Here is a 23,544-nt window from a genome sequence, read left to right on the forward strand (position 1 = left end):
GGTTTCAAGTGTAGTTCTTTGACAAAATTTAAATTCACCCTTGTCAGAATACATACTGTCCCTGTAGAAGGACAGAGAGCAGGAGTCTTCCCAGGACACATTAATCATAGACTTTATTTTCAAAAAAGAGTTACCACCTGTCTCAAACACCATTCTAATTGCTCACTGTTGCTAGGCTGCTGGGGACTTGGTGTATGATGGGTCGATACAGAATTCTAAGTCCAGCAATCAAAATGATTTCTACAGAGCTTTTCAAACATTTTATTTTTATTTTAATTGTCTTATAAAGTAAAAATGAGGATTATCTAAACATTATATCTCATTGCTTGGTGCATTCTCTGTGTATTTATATGATGTGCTGGGGCCATTCTAAATATAGGGTATACCTTGTGTTACCTTTGCAATCAAGTGATGGATATTGTATTTTTTAGAATTCCTTTATGTCCAAGCATGAACTTGGGCAAGACGATTGTTTGTAATTTAAACCACTCTCTACAGTCAAATACTTGAATAAAGCTGGTAAAGTATTTGAGACAACTAGCCACAGAAGACAAATCACCAATCTAGGGATCAATAATTCTTCTTTTCAAGACAGCTCCATCTTGAAATTTGTCTTGTCTTCATGAACTTCCTGGCACATAATTAGGAAAAGAACCTTCCCTTTTGTACATCCCCATGTGGCATGCAAAGTGGAGATATGGACAGTTCAGAATGACCAGCTCTGCATACAACTGAACAGAGTATGTTTCCGAAGATTTTCACTTTCCTTCCTTTCTCTCAGGTTCACTATGCTGTTGGGGAGTGAGGGGTTAGGCAAGAATTGTTGAATACATATTAGATGCCAGACCATCCATGTATAATATCCCATATAAGTTTTATCAAAGGACTCATTTCACCCATCAGGGTCACATAGGGGTATGTCAGAGTGCCATGTTCGAATACACATCTATTCCAGCTTTGAATCCCTGTCTTTCACCAAGTGCATTGTTTTCAGGGCTATTCAGGGCTTTATTAGTGGAAGCAGGCTCAAAGAGGCACCAAAGGAAATGAGTACATGTTTGTATGAATGACGTAGGGTTTCAGTAGCTCTGGCATTTGAGCCTGACAGCTGAAGCCCAACCCCCAGAACCGTCTATTGATGGAGGAAGTTCATGTTTTTGCTGGTCTGCACACCAGACATCATAGAAAACAGACTTAGAACTAGAGCTAACACAGCATCCCTGCATTTGCTCACACCTCGAGGTTCTCATGTCTAACATGCAGATGGTATTTACAACATTTTCAAAGAGTGACCACAAACCTAGTCACAGAGTATGTTGTATTTGTTAATTTATTCTAGAAGCTTTACTGGCCCCTTATTCTGTGAAGGTCCAGCATGAAGGGACTTTAGAACAAAAATATGAATAGAATACATTCTTATCCTTGGATCTGTTCAATTACTTTTAATGTAAACCACTCTTTATAACATCACTGTATAAATCACCTTTGTTAGCTGGCGCATTTGCATGGGAAGCCTTTCTCCCCCAGCACCAGCAGCGTGTCAGAGACCTGGGCTCTCCCTAGGTCCAGAGACTCCTCTGTTTCACACGGACCTTGGAATTCCTTCACCTAGTGCAGAGGTGCCTGGACGCTGGGCAGCTGCGGCTATGTGCACAGGAACAACCTTGGCTTGGTGTCTTTGATATAGTCTCTAGGGATAAGAAACAGCCAAAATGCATGCGCAACTGCTGAAAACAGCAGACATCCTTATAAAAACCACAAGCAGGAAGTAAAATGCTGTATCAGTGGCTGTTGCTTTTGAGTTTTTTTGTTTGTTTGTTTGTTTTTGAGTGGACTGAGCTTGGGGCTAGGAGAGCGTAAATCCCCCAAACTGAGGCAAAGGATATGGCCAGGGAGCCCTGAGAGCCCTGGTGGAAAGGACTGGGGATTGAGGTGGTGGAGGGGAGGGGTGTTGGTAGGTGGGGGTGGGGTGAAGGGAGACTCCCAGGGAGAAGCTTTCAGGAGCCGGAAGTCATGATGACAAAGATGGTAGGAAGCTGAGCGGGAGAAGGTCCCCATGCTGTCAGGACACCCATAGAGAAGGGATGGTATGGCATGGAGGCTCAGGTCAGCTAAAAAGTTTGGAACCAAGCAAACTGCACGTGAGTCAAGAGGATGGCATCGGTGAGGGTCAGGGCAGCTGCATCAGCAGGAACACAAGTGAATTTCATTTATCAGAAGCAATATCATGAGAAAATACAAGTTTAAGCCAGACCGACTCCACTAAACGAGAATGTGCTCTGCATGGGAGGCCCTTCGCATTGCGCTGTGCACAAAGAATACTAGTTATGATGCTGCCCACAATTTCCTGTGTGCCGGGGCCGTTGGGGAGAGTGGCCATCCTCACCTACCAATGCAGAGATAGAGCCCAGTACTTGTAGAACCAGTCAGGGAGACATGCCAGCTCACCCAGTCCACCTCGCCCTCTTGAAAACCACTACGGCCTCCACGGCAGAGCCAGGGACCCCCTCTTAAACTCCTAGACACCAGAGAACCTGCACCTAGGTGAGCCGCACTATCTCTCCCTTCATACATTTGAGCAAATACACTGAGTTATTATGTCTCCAAATAAAACAGGTTCCAGCATCTCCCAGAGTCACAGCACCAAAAAGCATGATCATTTATGTAAAATGTAGAAAAACATGGATCTCACATTTTATGTTGTGTGGTCACCTTTGAAATTCTCTAGGATAAACTGCATTTATTCTGTTCATTTATTCACTTATTCTGCCAGCATTTATTGGGTGTCTGCTCTTCAAGGTCCTGGGGTTACACAGTGAACAAAATAGAAAGACATGCATGCCCTCAGGTGGCCTGCATTCCACTCCACCGCCCTCTGCCATTCATTTTGCTGAGTCTTCTTTTTCTTTAAATATACTCACTAGGTGCCTGGACTTATACCAAATATGTGATATCTATCGCTCATTTAACCCTCTGAGTGGCCTAGCTCTGTTCTCATGTGTCACAGGAAGTGAGCACAGGAGGTTGACACAGCTGCTTTAAAGTGCCTCAGCCAGTAATGGAACAGTCTTCAGCCTGGGGCAGGGCACGCTTTTCTGTCACAGGCCCTCTGTGCTTTTCCTTTCTTTTCCAACCTCATGTTTGCTCATACCTGTCTACATTTGCTCTCAAGAAATCTATCCATTTTCATCAGTCACCTAACCTTTAGGCAGAAGGTCTCAAAACCTTTAGACTCTGCCCTCTACCAAAGTTCCAAGGCCGAGTCCATAGAATAAGGACCCAGAAGCCTCACATGGGAGCCTCAAGGACCTGAGTCATCTGACCCCGCCTCTCACTGGAACTTTATCTGCAGCCACTCATCCCCATCTGCTGACACCACCCCTCCACCACAAGCACTCCTCTACCCCGGCTCTTGTGCTCTGTGCCTTCTCACTGTTCTCCTTGTCAGGTCTCTCACACTTCGGCTTGTGCTCACCTGGCAGGATCAGGTGGCAGGATCAGGCATTAGTTCCAAGACTCCAACGCCCAACCTGCCCCCTGGCTGGTTTAGATTCTTCCATTATACTCTTGCAGCAGCTGTGTGTCCTTTTCCCAGTTGTTAGTTTGCAATCCTATCAGGTCTGACAGATTCAAGGCTCCTTGAGAACTGGGCCGTGTTCCTTATGTCTGAGGCCCCAGCTACCAGCACTCGTGTGCTGACGGAGTGGACGATATGCCACAAACATGTCCACTATCACTTCAAAGTCAACGAAAGGGAAATTGCACATTGCTTGGCTGGCAGAAACTCCCGCTCGTCCACTTTCCAGTGACCTGATCACCTCACCATATTCATTCTGGGTGGGGATCCCATCCTCTCAAATATCCCTGCCTCTTCTGTGTCTTTCTCAGTGTCCCCATGTCGCAGGAACGGCGGCACTGATGGGTTCTGTCTGAGTGTTCCTTTTGACAAATGCATTTGCCTGCAGCATTGTCACCTCTGAAATAGGCTTTGGAACAATCATAACCCTTGAGCAGTCCTTACAGGACCCTTTCTGAATGGAGCCAGATGTATATCCAAGTGTTCTGAGTTGTTGCTGGGCTGCAGGCCTGTTATCACACATGTCTACTCAGGCAGGTTCCCTTCAACTAATCTACTCATTTCTTTGTCCTGAGCTAATTAACGGGGGTAGAAAAATGGAGAATTAGAAAAGGATTTAAAGAAATCTTTATGCATAAAGGATGAGAAGGCCACAGGGCAGCACAGAACGTGGTGGAAAGAGCTCCTCTGCGCCTTTCTTGGCGGTTGAAACAGCAGAGGCTCCTCAAGGAGCAAAGCAACTGGCTCCACTTAGAAATGTACAGTTACCCGGAGGCCTGGGGTGGAGGTGCAGGGTGGCTAGGGTGCTAATTTACCCTGACAGCCAGGGGCCTCTGTGCTGTCATTTCTCCCTGGGAGTGGTTCCTTTGGCATCCTGAACTTGAGCCTGTTGATAAGACCAGCCATGACCAGGCCCTCAGGCAGGGTCCCTTCCCAGCACAGACCAGGACAGAGACAGCACGGCCTGCAGGCATGGCCGCGGGGGCTCCCGGGCAGCGGCTACGAGAGGAGGCGCGGTGCCCTGTGTGCCTGGACTTCCTACAGGAGCCAGTCAGCGTGGACTGCGGCCACAGCTTCTGCCTGCGCTGCATCTCCGAGTTCTGCGACAAGTCGGACAGCGCGCAAGACGGCCTGTACGCATGTCCGCAGTGCCGCGGGCCCTTCTCGCGGGAGGGCTTCCGGCCCAACCGGCAGCTAGCCAGCCTAGTGGATGGCGTGCGGCAGCTGGGGCTGGGCGCGGGGTCGACCAGGGCGCTGTGCGCGCGCCACGGCCAGGAGCTGAGCTGCTTCTGCGAGGACGATCAGACGGCGCTGTGCTGGGTGTGCGACACCGCACCCGAGCACAGGGGCCACCGCACCGCACCGCTGCAGGAGGCTGCCCAGCGCCACCAGGTGAGCCGCGCTCCGCAGGCGGGCGGCGCTCACGTATCCTCTGACGGGAGCGCGCTGAGCGCAGGTGTTCGGTGAGTTGCCTACACACAAGGCCACACGCCAGCACCTGGTCTGGATGTTTCCCCCACCTGCTCTCCCCGCCCCTCGCCCCGCCCCGGTCACAGCGCGCACTCAGGTCCGGGCTCCATGCATTTGCTCCTGGCAGTCCCGCTCTGGATAGTGTTTCCCGCCCAGGTAGCCTTCCCTGGCCCTTTGCTTTCCTGCTGGTCTCGTTTTCCGATGCTCTGAGTCCCACAGCTAGAATATTGTATGACGGGCTGTGTCCTCCACTTGGTTCTTGGTTACAGGTGTGTTGGTTCTTGGTTACAGGTGTGCATCTTTATGGTAAATGCTCCTAACAACTAACACTGATATAATGCTTTGCTTTTGCGTAGTGTTTACGTTAATCCATATTGTTACCAAAAGGACCCTCGACCCTCGGGTTAAAGCATTATTTAGAAATAGGACCTCAGTGGTCACACGGCTCTGAAGTAGGAATCCAGGGGCTAAGTGCACAGATCATGTCTTTGTTCAACTCATATTTGGGGACTTAGGATATGAGTATCTTCAGTGATGAGGTGCCTCCTATGAGTTTTGCTCCAGAAGGCACATCTGTGAGTATGCTGGTGCTCTTAGATGTTTTTGGAAGTATTCTATACATTTAAATTTACAGCTCTGGAACAGCTACCAGCACGACGAAAGTCAAGTCTTATTTACTGACATATTTATCTGAAGTACTATCACAATGAAATAAATTGCAAATATTAACTTTCTTAAATTTTTCATTATTTTAAATCTTTGTTTTATTATTTTAAATCAAGGTTTGAGACATTTATCCCCTTGACTTCCCTCTGGACCTACTTGGAAATATGTCTCAGTTTTTCTTTTTGATTTCTGTTGTCATCTATAAAAGTCAGGTGCTAGCTATTTTCTACCTAGATTATTGCAAAATGTTTCTGGCACCTTTTTATCCTAAAAGTACCATACAGAGTATGGCTGATAAAATATTTCTAGAGAAGTTCTCTATATTTTAGTAGTCTTGCAATTAAAACCAAATAAGTATCTACTGAGCTTCTTAGCCTGTCAGTCTAGACTTGTGAGGGTCCTATGTTCTGTTTCTACAGCTGTTATCTTAACCAGCCATGAGATCCAGCAAAATTAGCCTAATCACTTGTCCCCAAGCACACCACACCGTAGTCACCTTGTTTTTGTTCATAACTTCTATCTGAGGGAGTTTTTCTCCATCTACAAGTGTCAACTTGTTCTGTTCTTTGCAAACTCTAAATTAAATGCCACTTCCGTCATCATGTTAAATCCTCATGAATCCCACTGCTATTTTGTGAGCATTACATTATAATATTCTCTTTTTAAAAGAATTGGTGTATAGGACTTGGGAATGACTTCAGGTGGGGTTTAAAATGTGTGTGTATGTGTATCTTTGTGTGTGTTCTCTGTAAATAAAGTATATGTTTTCCTCTAGCAAAGGGCCTAGGGTTGAAAGGAGCTTTGGTTTTCACTGTATTTTTGCTCCTTGTAAAATTTACAACCTGAATTTCTTTTGCATTGAATAAATGCCAATTCACATAGTTTCTTCTGGCTTAATAATAATAAACACTTTTCAGATTATAAAATAATAAGTAATTTTAAGAAATTGAAATCTATAGATGTAAAGAATAGCACTGCTTTTTAACCAAGCACTAGTAGATGAAATTTTATGTATTGAACATTTTCATTGACCTCCGCCAAGTTTTATATATTCATCACAACCACTTTTTTAAAAAATTGGTGTCACAGTACATAAAATTTACTTATTTTAATTGACTTTATAATTGTGAGAAATTTTTATTAAATATTCTGCAGCACTTTAATTTTATCCTTTAATATAAAATAAAATCATCTCATCGCCTAGTTTTAACATGTTGGTCAGTTATAGTTTTACCATTTTAAATGATGCCATGATGAATGTATGTTTAGATAAATCTTTGATTATGTCTAGTATTAACATGTTAAAGTATATTTATGTTTAATTTAGTTATTAGTGAGGTTGGACATATTTGTACATCCAGGGCCTGTTTTAGGTGATTGTCATAGCTCCTGACACACCTTGTCAGCATTAGGTGCTGAAGAAGAGCTCCTGGCATGGTTTCTGTGTATCTTCCCAAACAGGCAAAGCTCCGGATGGCCCTGGAGCTAGTGAGAAAAGAGATGGAGGAGACTCTGACACAGGAGGCCAACGTGGGGAAGAAAACTGTCATTTGGAAGGTATGGGAATATTGGGGCTTCAAGAGGCATGTCTGTCTGAAGGATCCAAATTGGGGTCATCCAGCCATCTCTCTGTCCAATACAGTTGTTTCAGCTACACGTGTGCCCAAGAAAAACACCTCCATGTCATCCTGAATAATCTCACCCCCTCAGGTTGTTAGATATCCGTGTTATTATCCCTGACACTACCATACCCTGAGTCACAAAAACAGCTTTGCCCGTGTTGATCTTTCCATAACTCACAGCTGCATTCCTGGTATCTAGGGCAGAGTCTCAGACTGCCACTATGATCTTGCAAATGTATTTGTTGGATGAATGAATAATAAACATTTCATAGCATTGATGTAGATGTCATTCAGCTAGAAGGGATCCATCTTACACTGAGGAGGGTGACTGGACTTTTAGCCTCCTTCCAGACATACTGTCTGGGGCAGTTTTGCCATTCAATGGACATTTTGCTATATCTGTAGATATTTCTTCTTATCACAACCAGGGATGAGTGGGTATGCTACTGGCATATAATGAGTAGAAGCCAGGAATGCTCAACACCTTACGATGCATAGGATAGCACCCTCACCCCCAATTTTCACAACAAAGAATCATCTGGTCAAACAGCGTCTGTGTAGATTGAGAAACTATATATAGAAACTATATAAGAAATGTAATATTTTTTAAAATTATATACCATGTAGAGGCCTTATTTTATAGAATATTACAATTTTTTGTCCTCCAAATACCCCATCTTCTACATTGTTTTCTATGTTTTTTCTAATTCGTTCCTTCTTCTTTTCTTGAAAATGTGGTCTTATACTATATCCTCAGACAGATATTTCCATAAGGACCACTTTTGCTGTATTTTTCTTCTGTGATGTCTTATGTTTTCCATAGTTATGTATTTATATGCGATGCTAAACATTTATTGATACGTTTTCTTCTTTTTAGGTTAATAACCCAAGTCAATTATTTTCAATCCTGACCTGACCACAGACATACAAATCAGAAACTCCACATCAAGACCTCAGTCCTATGTTTTTTAAAACCTCCACTGGTTATTCTAAAGTGGAAAAAATGCTAGGATTCCTGTTCTAAGCCAAGTAAAGCTCATGATCTTTACCGCTGAGAAAGTGTCCATGTGAGCGAAATACAATAGGCTCAGGTTTGATAAAATAACCTGTAAATTCTACAAAAACCTTCCTCCTTCCTGTATCTGTAGACATAATTGTAGTAGTGAAAAGGATGATGTGAGGGAAAGGTGAGTTGCCCCCAACCCCACTTTCACACCCTGCATATGACCATATACCTTTTCAGTGACAGAGTTGTCAGCCCCACCCCTCAGCAACCTCATACATGGGAGAGAATTACATGAGTTGTATTCTCAGATTACATTATGGAATTCAGAGCTGGTTCATTTTAAAGAGGTGAGGATTATTTGAATTTAGTGGCTTAGAAAGTAGTAGGATGAAGTGGAGATTGGAAATTGTGTCACTAGAATGAACACTTGTGGAAACAACTGAATTATGAAGAGAGATTAGAGAGGCCTGGGTTTGTAAACATGAATAAGAAAAAGCTCGGAGTCAGAGAATGTGCACATGAGTCCTATGGGATTTGAGGAGAACTACTGTTGATTTATTAAAGGTGACAGCTTATGCTCTTTCATCAACCCATGCTATATGTTTAAACATGGGCTACAGAATCCAAATGCCGAGAGACTGTGGGAGAACAATTTAGGACTCAGTTTAGAGATAGTTTTTCACATACCAGTCTCTTTAATGTCAGATTTTAGATAGAATAATGCTGTGTCAGAGTATGCTCCTTCAGTCTATTCAAAAGTTGTAGCTGTGAGATTTGGGTAGAAAGCAGAGTAATTCCATGGAGCTCACCCTAATGTTGGTTCTGGTTCAGAGGACAGCTTAGCCCTTTCCTGGCTGTATAGAGGGCACTCGCCTCAGGGCTCCACGGTCACCTGCTGGAAAGAATGTGCACATTCTCTCATCTCTAAGCCTTTTCTTATTCACGTTTACAAACCCAGGCCTCTCTAATCGCTCTTCTTAATTCAGTTGTTTCTACAAGGGCGATTCCTCTAAGAGCGAATTTTAGCTTCTGTTGTGAGACTGTTCTATGTTGATGGCTCTGCTTAAGGACTCAGTAGCTTTTAATTCTAAGGCCCACACTGCTCTGTTCCCACATTCTATATATGGTGCTGAAACTTGAATGTAAAAGTACATTGTCTCCAAGTTCGAATCCAACAGTTTTTCTTAAACTCTCAGCTTGATAGCTTTGCCAGGCCACCACTCATGTAAGTGGCGTCTGGTTTCTGCGTGCATTTTTCAAATGCAGCTGGTAAGTTCACAGGGTGCAGCCGCTGAACTCATGCAGACCTGGCCTGTCCAGCCTCCCCACAGTCTATGAGGGCGGCAGCCAGGCACTGCGTCCCATTCTGGCGTTCTCGGTGTCACTCCAGGAGAAGGTGGAAATGCAGAGGCAGCGCTTCAGGCTGGAGTTTGAGAAGTACCGTGGCCTCCTGGCCCAGGAGGAGCAGCTGCAGCTACGGAGGCTGGAGCAGGAGGAGAGGGCCACCCTGCAGAGGCTGCGGGACAGCAAGAGCCGGTTGGGCCAGCAAAGCCGGGCCCTGAAGGAGCTGGCTGAGGAGCTGGAGGACAGATGCCAACGCCCAGCCCTGGAGCTGCTGGAGGTGAGGCCAAGGAGACAGGCAGCTGCCTGTAGACTACTCTTGAGGGGTAGGACATCCAGAACTTACTAGGACAGTGTCTCCATCAGAGGGACCTTACAGAAGCATCTAAAAGGGTGCCCAGTAAAGAGAAAAGCTTAAACGTTTTTAAACATTAAAATTAATTGGATGATTTATATAAAATTAAACAGGAAAAGGGCAACCTACATTATGTTGGCTGAAAAACACTTCAGAAAACCTCACAGTCAACCTATCGATGACTACATTGCTATATTTAGTAATGGCCAATCCAAAAAGTCTTTGGTAACCTGTCTCAAGAAACAGCCAAACAGCCAAACAAACAAACAAATAAATTAATTTTAAATTGTACGGCTAAGAATTTTCATGTTAAAATTTAATGCAAATGCTAATTCCTTACCTATCTCACAAGCCTACTCCAGGCACAGCATGAAGGAAGCATACAACCTACATGGGGTTATTGAATAGACAAACAGAAGGTAGAAGGAGATACTTGTTTTTAATCCCAGTGAATCAGAAATGTTGTCCCTAGTGGATGCATATCATGATGACAGAAAGTCTCTGAGCACACTTTATTTTAGCTCATTCTCAGTACTCATTCATGGTTTCTAAACTAATTGGCATCCTCAGACAAGTACAGTGATTTAAGGGCACTGGTTACCCAGTGGTCATTAAATGAAGGGATTTACAAAGCATTTTATTTAATTTGTCCCATTTTGTTTTCAAGATGTTTATAAGTAAAAAAAAAAAATGTTGTTGCTGTTGCTGTTGCTATACATTTTTCCTTGCGAGCAAACTAAGAGTCAGAAGGGGATTTTTTTAAAAAAAAATTTCAGACAGTAAATAAACACAAGAACTTCAGTATTCTTCAGCATTTTCAGTAACAATCATTATTTATCATATCTCAAAACACAACTTATTTTAAATGAGCATTCATTAGCACCAAATAAATATTTTAAAGATTTATTTTTAAACAACCCTTAGGGAGAATATACTCAAATAATTTATTTTTATTTTTATCCTTACCTTTCTCTTTATTCCCCAGTACCAATAAGCTACATTTTATACCCCATGGTTAATACCAAGGCCTGCCAGTCCCATGAAAAGTAAAATTAATCATTTCTCTGCTTTATAATGATTAATCTGATAGGTGATTATCTTTAGAGGGAGAAGAGAAATGTAATACAGCTGACTTATTTAATAATCTACCTTGAGATAAAATGTTGCTAGATATGGATGACTTCCATTTTTATCCACTTATGTAACCTACTCACATATGAGTCTATAGATATGGTGTGATGGTTCAAAGAATGAGGAATCTGGGGGTTTCTTATAGAGATATTGAGAGTAACATTTTATGTCTACATCTTTCACTATTTCTCATATAAATTCTGTGGATATTCAAGATCTGTTTTTACCCTAACTGCACCTACATTTGTTGCAAAATGTAACTCTTAAAACATCCAAATACCAATTATAAGTTTGGAAAATAGTTAAACTAGTAGATATCATGGGTATAAACCAAAATTTCATGCAGTCTAATTCTATTCTAATAGAGACAAACTGATTCTATTATTTTAAATTCATGAGAAAATTCAACAACAGCCTATTTTTGGCTTTTTAAAGAGAGATTCATGTCTCCTATTCTTTACCGTAATCATTTACAATTTCCAATAATTCCTAAAGAGATGTTCATGGTTTGTTCCATGTCTGTCAAAAGCAGCTCAGGGGTCTTACACCTGATTCCATTTTTCTTTCACTTTCAGGGTGTGCAGGGAGCCCTGAGCCGGTATGTTTGCCTTCCAAAGCAGAGGATGGGTTGGGAGAGGCTAGGAGGTTGGCGGGGGCCTGAAAGCTCTGGGTTCTGTGCTCTTCTCAGAAGTAAGAGTGTCCCACGGCTGGAACCAGAGACCATCCCTATGGAACTGAAGACACGGTGCCGCATCCCTGGAATGAGAGAGATGCTGAGGAAGTTCCAAGGTAGGCTGCATCTTAGCATGGGGATTGTGGTGCCTGGGACCTGGCTGTCCCTGCACCAGTAAGTGCAATACTAAGCAGAACCCAAAGTTTGATGAGTAGAATCATCAAAGTTTTATTTTGAGATCATGTTTTTAGTTTATTACTGGGTTGCAGAGACTTCTGTTTCACATCAATCTCATTCTTGGACCTGCAGATAGAGTATAGCTCCTTCCCTTGGCTGGTAGCCATGGGTGGAAAAAGGTCACCATGAGCCACACACAGCTGCTGAGCCTGTGCTGAGGTGATGCACAGGCTTCCAGTAGAAGTTACAGGTGGGGGGGGGGGTCTCATGGCAAAGGTAAACAATAGGGGGAGGGGAGAGAGCACTGTGCCTAGTAAAAAGGGGGCTGGAATCCATGTGATCAGTGCTGAAGAACCTCAGCGTCCTGGACACCCATATAAACTGCATTTGATTAGAACAGTGGGCTTATCAGCTGTCACATGAGTAACATTAGTTCCAAAAAATATTTTTCCTTGTTTATAAAATGCTAAAAAGAGTAATATTTGAAGGACTAAATGAAATGCATTTGAAAACAAAACAAAAAACAATAATATGAAAGCATTAAAGAGTATCAAATAATAAGTTTGATTTATTTTATTATGTCAATGTGGTGAGTTGCTTAAATTAGAGAGTTTAAAAAGCCACATAAAAATAACTGACTGAATGTTCCTGGCTTTTTATATTTCTTTTTTTTTTAATCCAACTTATCCCAAGCAATGAAAATACACTGTGACTTACATTATACAACATAGTGGTTTCACTACTTAATGGGAAACAACTTTGTCCCATAATGAGAAAACCTGTCTTTATCAGTCTTGTTCAATGATTTAATCCATATTCTGATAGACAGATGAATGTATAAGAACTGCATAAATTGCTGCAAGTTATTACACTTTCAGAATCTGTGTCCTCAAATTTCCAATTACATTTACTGCATTAAGTAATCAATCATTTCAATAAATAGTACTTTATGCTACTTTTCTAAACATTGGAATATAGCACTGAACAACAACAAAATCCTACAGATTCATAGCTTCTTGCTGCAAATATTTAGTTACATTATGCAATATACAGAAAACATTAGATGACACAGGATATTGAAAAAAGGCATAAAGTATGAGGATAACCAGAAGTTATGGGGATTTTGAATTTTGTGATAGGGAAGACCTCACCCAGTAGAGGGTAGACAGCAGATATCAGATCTGGAGGAGGGTGTTCCAGAGAAGGATTATGGGAGGTGTCCAGGAGCTCTGAGGAGGCCCAGGCTGTGATGGCCAAGCCTGCAGTGCAAGACACTGAGCGCAGGCCACTAAACAGAATGCTTTACCTCTGAGTGAAACAGGAGGTCAATAAACAGTTGTACATGAAGAAATAGCACGATTGGGTTAATATTTTGTGGGGTTGATTGAGAATCAATTACAGAGGAGAAAGGTTTGAAGTGGAAAAAGCAGTTAGGGTCTTGGCAATAATTCAGTCAGAAATGATTATGAATTGAACCATTATGCTGGTAGTGGAGGTGCTGAGAATGGAGAGAATTTTCGTATATTTTGAAGACAGAGCTGGGAAGACTTGCCGCTCAGGTGTCAGAGAAGGGGAGTGGTTTCCAGGTTTAAATCTCCAAAATTGATATAATAATGTTGCCGTTTACATTGATGGGTACATCTGCAGGTAAGACAGGAAGGAAGCTGGAGTTTTGGACAATGTTGTGAAGAATGTTCACTATCCAAATGTCGATATCATGTCATCTGATGAATTCACAAATATGGATTTTGAGGAGAAAGGTTTAGGCTGGAGAAATGCATTTAGAATCAGTTAGCATATGGTTGGAATGTCACTAAAGCACTGAGGCATCCAGCCCAGAATGCACTGAGCTGAGAAAAAGAACAGAGATCTCAGCTCTGAAGCCATTGCTGGGATGGAGAAGAGAATGCAGGCAAGGAGACCAGGATTGTTAGGGTGTTGTTTGGCTATGGTGATTGAGTTTAAAAGAGAAGGGGTAAAGAGAGGAACTGGAGATGGACTTTATTAAAAACCACTTCACAGATTTATTTTCTTGTAAATGGAACACAGAAGTACCCAGAAGCAAGAATGATGTGGGAAGACCTATCATGTTAATAGGCTGAAACAACCCTACAGAGACCCATATTTCCATCCCTGTTATTTACAATTTCTAGAGTTTGGGGAAATTACATAAACTCTGTGACTCTGAATGTCCTCATCTATAATGTGGGGGTGATACTGGCCACCTAGAGGGTGGTTACATGAGTCAGCATAGATGATGTGCTACATGAGTGACCCACTCAGGTGTGGGTATCAATAAAACATCACTAGAAGTGACTTAGAGACAAATAAGAACAGTAGTCGTAATAGTGGTATTTGATATTATGATATTAAAAATATGACTATATTAATGAAATTTCCTTTTTTTGATTGTAAAGAGAAGACATCAAATATTTTATATCTTTCTTTTGCGTGTAGGTTTCACATGTAGATGTTCTCGTTAATTGTGTGTATAAGTAAAATTTCAGGTCAATTGCCCTGGGATTTCACAGTATCAGCATTACTTTCTTATTGCTGTGTAATGAATTGCCACAGACTTAGCTGCTTAAAATCACAGCTATTCATTAGCTCAAAGTTCTGTAGATCAGACCCTCAGGTAGGATAGGCTGGCTTCTCTGCTTAGGGTTTCACAAGATCAACACAAGTTGTTGGCCAGACTAGGCTTCCATGAATGGCGTGGGGAAATAGCACTTCCAAGCTTATTCAGGTTGTTAGCATCACACATTGCCACGAGGCTGTGCGACTGAGGTTTCCATTTTCTTACTGACTGTCAGCTGAAGGTCACCTGCCTTTTTCTTCATGGGGCATGCCCTGCATCTTTAAAGTCAGGGTGAAAAATCAAATACAAATCTCCTTGACTTTCTCTTCTGCCACCAGCCCAATAACTGGAGAAAACTTTTTGATTTTAAAGAGGTTGATGTGATTATATTCGACCCAGATAGACCCCACTCTTGTCATGAGCCATAACAGCATTATGAAAATGCCACCAGGGTCTGAGGGGTATGGAAGCTGTCTCTGAATTCTGTCTACCACAGAAACATGGCCTTGAAAGTGATGGATTTAGTATTAACAAAATTATCCTATAGTTTTTGAGATAAAAAATACATCTCAGGGGGTATTTAATTTTTATTTTAAATGTGAATGATACTCCTAATAGCATCCCAAGTGCTTTGGGTGTAGATTGGAGGATGCTGAACAGTCTTGTACTCCTTGTCTCATGGCGTTGGTGCTCGTGTTTTCAGTGGGTGCTAGTGAGCCCTGGATCATGTAGAGGCGGCAGTGGGATACACCCAAAAGGGATGAGGAAGATTCTCAGTAACCCACAGGTAAAATACTTATTTTGATTTCTCTAGGAGTGGTTAGAATGAAGAATGGTGTATCTGCTCAATATCAAGCTTTTACCAGCCTTTTTCATGCTTTTACATGTCCCCCAAATTATTTCCCCAGTTGATGTAAAGCTGGACCCTGCAACAGCACATCCAAGCCTCCTCTTGACTGCTGACCTGCGCAGTGTGCAGGACGGAGAACTGTGGCGGGATGTCCCCAACAACTCGGAGCGATTTGACACGTGGCCCTGTATACTGGGTTTGCAGAACTTCTCATCAGGGAGGCATTACTGGGAGGTCATGGTTGGGGAAAGAGCGGAGTGGGGTTTAGGAGTCTGTCAAGACGCAATGCCAAGGAAGGGGGAAACCACGCCATCTCCTGAGAATGGAGTCTGGGCCATGTGGCTGCTGAAAGGGAATGAATACATGGTCCTTGCCTCTCCATCTGTGCCCCTCCTGCACCTGGAACGACCTCGTTGTGTCGGGATTTTCTTGGACTATGAAGCTGGTGAAATCTCCTTTTATAATGTCACCAGCGGGTGTTACATCTACACATTCAGCCAGCTGTTTACTGGTCTTCTCCGACCTTACTTCTTCATCTGTGACACAGCTCCTCTTGTCCTGCCACCTATGACAGAAGCAGAATCAGGAAACCGGGGATCTGGGGGTCATCCTGATCCCTCTTCTACCGTTAGAGATGACCATTCCTAAAATTCTGTTCCCCAGAAGCACTCTAAGCACAGCGATGCTTTCCTGGAGTGGAGTGGAAGATATGCAAGTGTGAAGGACATCTCAACAGATGTCCCCATTTAAGCCAGCACTTAGTCACTGTTGCTAAGTACTTTTTTCCATGGGAACAAAAGATAATATATGAAATATTTATTCCTGGAGGAGAGTTGTGGAGCATCATAATATTAGAAATAGAACAATCTCATCACTCCTTATCTAGTTAGCTCCACACACTTCCTGGTGCGTGTCTCCAAATGGACGAAACTTGGATTAGACTAAGATATCTATACATTCATTATCATTTCTCATTCCTTTTGTATCCTTTTATTCCAAGTTGCTTGCATCTTATCCATTAGGAATGGTAGTTCTTAAACTGAGGACTGTCCAGTGTCATTCCTACATCAGAACTGCAGTTGTGTTTCTCCTTCTTTTCAATCTTCTCTCATTCTCTCCCTTCTCTCTTGTCTCTTTGCCTCTGTGTCTGTTTCTGTCTCTCCCTCTTTCTTGTTCTTTACTTTTTTGCATTATCCTTATTGTTTCACTTCCTATTTCCTTTTAGATTAATATATTCAGAACCATCCCTTTATAGATTCACAGCTGCTGTGATTCTATTAAATTACCTTTTAAATCCTCTATTCTGAGATAGATTTTTGAGGATTAGGAAATTCATTCCTCTGAATTTAATACCACTGAAACCCACACCAATACTCCTTTGGGATTGCAACTTTTTCTCCCTTGTCTGTGGATATATGTTTTTGAGTAGAAATTTCTCAGAATTCTAATTCAACTAGTTCTTTGACCCTTGACAGTTGTCAGAGCTCAGACATACAGCTCCCCAAACGGTCTCGGCTACTTACAGAAGGTGCAATATGACATTGGGCTCACAGTGCTTTGGTAAATATTTAAGGTTATGATTAATAGGATTGCCTAAAATTCAACTTTGCTACTTAAATTCAATATAAAGATGATGATGATGAAACAATAATAATATTTACCTTATTTTTAATGTGTATTCTGTACTTTCTCAACAAAATTCTTATCATCAAAGGCTAGCTTTGCCACCATCTTTCTTTGTATTTGTAGCTAATAAATAATTGCTTAACCAAGTGCCAAAATGTTCGGTGCTAAGTGTTTAAATGCTAAACAATTATTATTAATGGTAGATTTAGTAAACATTAATAATAATCTGCCAAAACTTTAACTCTCCTCTTTAACTGCAGAAGGAATTTTATGGTGTTTCTCTCTTCTTGGAATATTTTTTTTTTACTAAAATCTTTTGCTTATTTTTCAATAACATACTTTCCAGTAACATACTTCTCTTTCTAGGTTTTTAAACATTATTTTCTAGATGTTTTACATTTGAAGGTGCATATAGAATATAATAACTTTAAAAATGGAACAATCTCATCAAAATCTTTTTCCAGATGGATCTACATACCTTATTGGTGAATCCTATATTAAGCTAAGAATTCTGCATTCATGTTTGATACACTTATGTGTAATCCTCAGCAAATGTTCTCCCCCTTGATCTCTCATTTGTGGACAGTGGCAATAATAACATCTCTCTCAATACTCTCAGACCAAGCATGTCCTTGGGCTTCCTCCATGTGTGATCTGGGGGAAAGAAGCACATGCTTGGGTGTTAGCCACTCCATCACCGGGGTTAACACCTGAGTGCTTGAGTCATGGCAGCGCCAGTGCCCAGTGATAGGAGTTGTACTGAGAACATATACTCAGAGCAGTAGGACCTGTTACCCACAGGAACTGGGTAACACAAAGCCTCTGGTCTGAGATCCACTTTCCAGGGACTCCGCCCATTCGTCAGGACAAGGAAGCCTAATGGGTGAGAAGGAGGCCCACAGATAGGCCTTCTACCATGTCAGGAGATGAACCAGGAGTCCCAGAAATGCCGCCTTAGCCTCTGAAGCCAGCATCTTGGTCTCCACTATTTCCTTCAAATCCTGCCATCTCACTGTGTCTTATCAGAATTTATCTTAGTCATTAAACCAACATAAGTCTTTCTCCATCCCTTGCATGGTAAGATTCATAGAGCTTTGTGTCTCTTCTACTGTGACACTTATCCTTCCATTCCCAGTTCCTGAAACATCTCTGTTGTTTTCTCTGGAATTCGAGTTCCTTACCAGTAAAGTCCTCTAAATCCATATTGATTCCCTCACCTTCTTTTTACTTTTTTCTTCGTCTTTTTCCTGAATGCCAGACTTCTATATTCTATTGTCTACTTGCCAACAAAATACACATTTTAAACTCAATGTACCTAAAACTTTAGCTTAAATTGCCCCACAAATCTTCCCCTGCATATCCATCCTCAGTGCAGCAGCGAGACTAAGCCTTTTAGCACTCAGAGGAGTAGCACCATTGCAATAAATGATTGTCTTGCTGGAAGTGCACAATTAAATGACAGCACTGAATGTGTTTTGTGAAATGTGATATGCTACTGGTATCATCATTATTATTATTTATAACTAGATAATCACTGACCAATAAAGTCATTTCAAGTGCTAAATGAGTAAAATCAATTTTAAGGTATAGAGAAAATTCACATAGAAAGCTGAGTTTGCACAGGTGATGGGTTCTAGTGACACAATGACTTGCCATGTCCAGGTATGGTCCCACTGACTCTCCTGGAGCTTTGATTCCCTGTGATAACACACTGATGTCTTGAATCGTGTGTTTTCTCATACGTACGACATACGCCACCTCTCTTATACTCGCTAGAAACATGAAAAATGTTCTATAAAATTATATGGACTACAACCTTTTTTTTTTTTTTTTTTAAAAAGTTGGATTCATACTTTATGTGTTCTTCATCCACACTGCAGGGCAGGGCTACCTTCTCCCCCTACAGGGTGTCTTGGGCCTACTCTCCTTTCTATCACTTCCCTCTATTGTTATGTATTGGACTTTTTTTTTCTTTACCTAGCACACATCATTATAAAGAATGGTTAAATTCATGAACAATGATTAAAAAAAGTCAACCCCTAACATTAGATTCTAGTTTCTATGTTTAGCAGAAGACTGGATAACTTGTTTAAAGTGAATTAACTGAAGTGAATTAACTAAAAGCTAATTATTCTAGCATGTTGGAAGGGACCTGAAGGGAATGGGAAGAGGGTAATATGTGGAACTGATAGGAAGTAAAACACTTTTATTAGAGGGCAGAAGGAAGTAAGGAAATTTAGAGTGGTTATTTCAACTTTTAGTGTCCCCAAGGGCAGAGAAATTGGGAACAGTGGGATTTATTAAACCCACTGCTCTCTAAGCACAGACCCTCCACACATGTTTCTGGGGAGCTGCTCTTCCATTCTCCAAGGAAGAGGGAAGGCTGCAGGTGGCCTGCATATGAACGGAATGCACATTCTATAAGTCCCCACATTCTATGCACTCACCTACATGGAATATTCTCTTCACACTCTGATTCTGTGACAAAATCTACCCAAAGTACCCAAATAATTATTTCAACAAATTCCTTAGTCAGTTGACTTAAACAAATCTGATTATTCTCTGATGTGGCCTGGCTAAGTGGAAGGACTCAATTTGTATTCATTTATACTCTGTTATTATTATTTAAAATTTTAGCCCTGTGATATTATAGTTGCTTCTTAAAATGCATTCATATATACACAATCTACTAAATCAGGGGTTCACACTTGTTCAGTTTCTCTAGTTAGTTTTTGAAACTAAAGTAGAAATTGACATATGCCGAATCTACCTTTCCATCCCAAAATAAAACTACATAAATAAATGAAACAAAATAATTCACCCTGTTAACTCCTTAAATTAATAATAAACTTTCTGCTAATCAATGCACCTATAACATTTTCCACTTTCTAGGACAATGGGTTCTTTCTTTTTCATACATAAAATTTTTAGTAAAAAAATGTCAAAACACTCTTCCTCTATTTTCAGTAGATCTAAGGAGGAAACAAAGGAGGTAGGATGGAACCGATTATGCCTCAGTTATATTTTAGACACATAATTTTTGAAAACAGGGTAAGAGAGAAAATAGCCCAGGAGTGTTTATGTTCATAGAACAACAATGAAGTAAGTCTCCAATTTTGTTTACATGAATTAATAAATCCTTTTTAGATCAAGGGACAAATTCTCATGGCCCTCGTTTTATGCCTGGACCCTGTGGGAACTGGAGAGCTTGATGTGACACATGCCCACAGCACACCTCAGTATCTCTACTAATGACCCCCGTGGCTTCATAAGCTTCCCAAGAGCATGGGGCTGTGGATGAACCCAGATCACCATCAGGGGCCTTCTCTTGTCTTTCCTCGGGAGAGTAGCATCACTGGGTAAAAGTGCCACAAAACTCTCAGGACAAATACCACAGTCCACTCATTTATAGAGGGGCTGGGCCAGGGACAGGAGAGCACCTTCATTTTCTCTGTGTGTGCAGTCACACCTAGGTGCAACACCTGTGTGAATCCAGGAGCGAGAAGACGTTGCATGGAGGTCCTTCGGCTAGATCTGTGCCTCTGGATGTCTGACTTTTAACCTGGTAGCACACGTGAAAACGGTGAGTGGATTTCTGGATTCAACAGTTCAGTTTTTAAGTTTGTAGTTCTTTATTGATTTGTTAATGAAAAAGCCATATAGAATGCTTCAAAGGAATAGAAAAATAGAAGATGAGGAACATTTGGAAAGTTGAAGGATTATGTCAGATACGATGAGGCAAACATACATCATAATTCATGTTATTTAATTATAACAAAACAATAAAGTTACCAGGGCAAAATGATTTTTAAAAGATTAGAAATAGAAGTGCTGAAGAGACAAAGTACAAAGAAGCACAAAAATAAAAGTTTTTTTGTGTGTGTGTTGGTACTGGAGTTTGTTAAGAAAAGACAGGTTTGTCAGGAGGACTGAGAAATGAGATCTGAGATGTGAGTTTCATTAAAAAAAAATAAAAAGCATTGAAAAGGGGATTATCAGCCTCCTGGGGGATAATAGGGAAGTGTCACTCTTGGCTGTGAAGACGTAGCCCTTTCCCCACTCTGGAAACAAGTGTCCCAGCTTCTGCCATCTGCCATTGTAGCCACAGCTTTGGTGAGTTTAAACCTCTTTAATTCAAAATTAAAAATGTTTTGGAAATGAACTAAAATCTTTAATCATGGGACCGCCTGCCCTCCAGGAACTTAAAAACACATTTCTTTGACCTGTGGTTCCAATGCGAGTGTTCCTGAGTCAGAACGGTGTCCGGGGAAGGGGCGTTGGCACTGTGTGACCAGCACACCTCCACCTCTGGTGCACTGTCAGCCCGCACACTCCCAGGTACACGGATGAGACAAACGCTGTAGAAAAGCGATCGTCCACTTCCAGCAGGTGCCCCGCTCTGCTGTCTGCAATTGCCCGCAAAGTCAAGAAAATCCGTGCGTTCTCCGTCACTAGGCCAGGTCCCTTGCCTCACCCTGAGCCAGCCCAGGGCTGTCAGGCTTAGCGCAGGACGCTGCCTGCCGGTCCCTTAGCTTTGCTGCCTATGCAAAGGGGACTTGGACGCCACACTGAACAAGTTAACTGTCCATTTTTTTAGCTTTTCCATTGTGCCAAATATAAAAGATGGACGTTGCCCCATCGCTCCTCTTACCGGTGGAATGGTGACAAGCCCCGTGGCGTACAGTAAAATCCGCCACGTGTGAGCACAGGCGCGCAATCGGGTTGACGCGAAGATGCTCGCGGCGGTTGTGGAAGGGCCTGCGGGGACGCTGGGCGAAGCAGGGCAGCACCGCAAGGCTGAGCCCAGAGCGCTGCGGCTCTGGAGAGGAAGCTGTCGCCCGCCTCCCGGAATAGGAACGTGCGGAGACGAAGTGCCGCCCTTCCCAGAACGCTCGGAGCCAGAGTCCGCTGTCCCCGCCCCGGGGAGGCCGTGTACGCCCGACGGGGTGTGTGCGGTAGGCAGGACCCGGCGACACCGCCCGTCTGCTTTCCAAACGCTGGTGTCAGCATGACCTTCTCTCTTAAATGCCTCAAACCAGCCCTGAAGGGTCACTGCAACCCTACTCTGTCCACGTGGAGCTGCGCCCTGTCACTGCATTCCTCTTCCTTCCTGCTCCTTGGTCTACTTATCTCTTATTTCGCAGAATTCACATTTTTTTGGACCAGGAAATTGTGCAGCAGTTTGCTTTAAAACACTGGTTGTATTGTGGTGATTGAAAATTTCTTTCAGTCTTTTTTCCTTCCTAACTTCTTGCCTTTCTTCCTGCTTATTTTCCTTGTTCAGTTTATTTTCAAAGATTTATTAAGGGGGATGGGACAATGATGTCTGTAAAGGAGCAATAATAAAGTTAAAACGACATATTAACAGGTTTAGAAAAAAGAATTCACAGGAAAATTTTCTAAATATTTTATTATACTATAAACATACTTGTATATATGTTATTTTTTAATTTCATGATAATTCATGATTATAGATTATTATTAAGAAGGGATTATGTAAAAATAAAGGTCCCCCTTAAACTCCATCTCACACTCCAGAAGTAAGTCATTTAATAATTCGGCACATACATTTCAATATTGTATCTATTTTAATGTAAATATATGTACATAGAAAGTTTGTGACCAGAGAACGTCATACATAACCTCACTGTACATTAGATTTTGGTTTCTCCTTGTTTAAAATTAATATGATTTTTGGAAGAAAATATCTGAGTGAACTCAAACATGTGCTTATTTCCACCAAGAAGTTGTTTCAAGCTCATGTAGTCGTTCATTGTTTATTAAATAAGTTCCACAATTTTAAATATATACTTGGTTTTTTAATATTGTCCACTTTAATCAGTGATCTTTTTCTATGATCCCTCCAAACATTCTATTCCAATTTAAATTCCTATGAAAAGGTCAAGAGAATGGGCTTATTTCCCTGTACTTCTCCCACATCTGTATATACCACATTTAAAAATATTTACCTATCTAACAAGCAAATATCTTTACATCTATATTTTAATTTTATATCTTTAATCATCAGTGAGAAGAATTCTAATGTTTTTAAGTCATGTTTTCATATTACTTTACTTGTGAATTATTACTTCAAGTCATTACATATTTTTATTTTGTTCCATGTTTTCTTGCCAATTTCTTGAAAAACATATTAAACAAAGAAGCCCTTTAATTATCATGTTGAATTTCTCTAGTATTTTAATTATTTTTTATACTCACTAGCAGTGTTTCTTATAGCATTGATTTATTAAAATATGCAAACTATTTGCATTTTGCCTTATAGCTTTAGAGAATTGCAACTTGCCTAATGAGGTCTATCTAAATCTGAGAGCATCAGGAAAAAGCAAGAGAACAGCTCTCATGCTTTCTCATAATTCTTTATTTAATGTTTAAATATTTGATTTGTTATTTGTTTTGGTGAAAGGAGGAAATGAGTGATTCACACTCCCCCATCCAATTATCATGGCTTAAG

The 23,544-nt window shown here is 41.5% G+C and overlaps 1 protein-coding gene across 4 annotated transcripts; it reads left to right on the forward strand.

The window, feature by feature from the left end:
- The first annotated feature begins 4,403 nt into the window (after positions 1-4,403).
- TRIM58 (tripartite motif containing 58) lies at positions 4,404-21,847 on the forward strand. 4 transcript variants are annotated; one of them, XR_004952154.1, is made up of 7 exons: positions 4,404-4,969; positions 7,175-7,270; positions 9,732-9,962; positions 11,744-11,766; positions 11,857-11,957; positions 15,300-15,383; positions 15,505-15,615. XR_004952154.1 is itself a non-coding variant. In XM_036224962.1 (7 exons), the coding sequence occupies exons 1-6, from the start codon at positions 4,550-4,552 to the stop codon at positions 15,358-15,360; spliced, it is 915 nt and encodes a 304-aa protein (XP_036080855.1). In that variant the 5' UTR covers positions 4,404-4,549; the 3' UTR covers positions 15,361-15,383; positions 15,505-15,615. The 4 variants fall into 4 exon arrangements, 3 of the variants coding, with proteins under 3 accessions (XP_036080855.1, XP_015983952.2, XP_036080856.1); XM_036224962.1 differs by having other exon boundaries at positions 15,317-15,383; XM_016128466.2 differs by lacking the exon at positions 15,300-15,383 and having other exon boundaries at positions 15,505-21,847.
- Positions 21,848-23,544: the final 1,697 nt, after the last annotated feature.

Source organism: Rousettus aegyptiacus, unplaced genomic scaffold (genome assembly GCF_014176215.1).
Source record: "Rousettus aegyptiacus isolate mRouAeg1 unplaced genomic scaffold, mRouAeg1.p scaffold_m13_p_7, whole genome shotgun sequence".
NCBI lineage: Eukaryota > Metazoa > Chordata > Mammalia > Chiroptera > Pteropodidae > Rousettus > Rousettus aegyptiacus.

Excerpts from the sequence above, each read along its gene's own strand:
- TRIM58 (XM_016128466.2), top strand. The coding sequence starts at position 4,550 with ATGGCCGCGGGGGCTCCCGGGCAGCGGCTACGAGAGGAGGCGCGGTGC. Across the intron at positions 4,970-7,174 it reads AGGCTGCCCAGCGCCACCAG|GCAAAGCTCCGGATGGCCCT; the intron begins GTGAGCCGCGCT and ends CTTCCCAAACAG. Across the intron at positions 9,963-11,743 it reads CAGCCCTGGAGCTGCTGGAG|GGTGTGCAGGGAGCCCTGAG; the intron begins GTGAGGCCAAGG and ends TTTCACTTTCAG.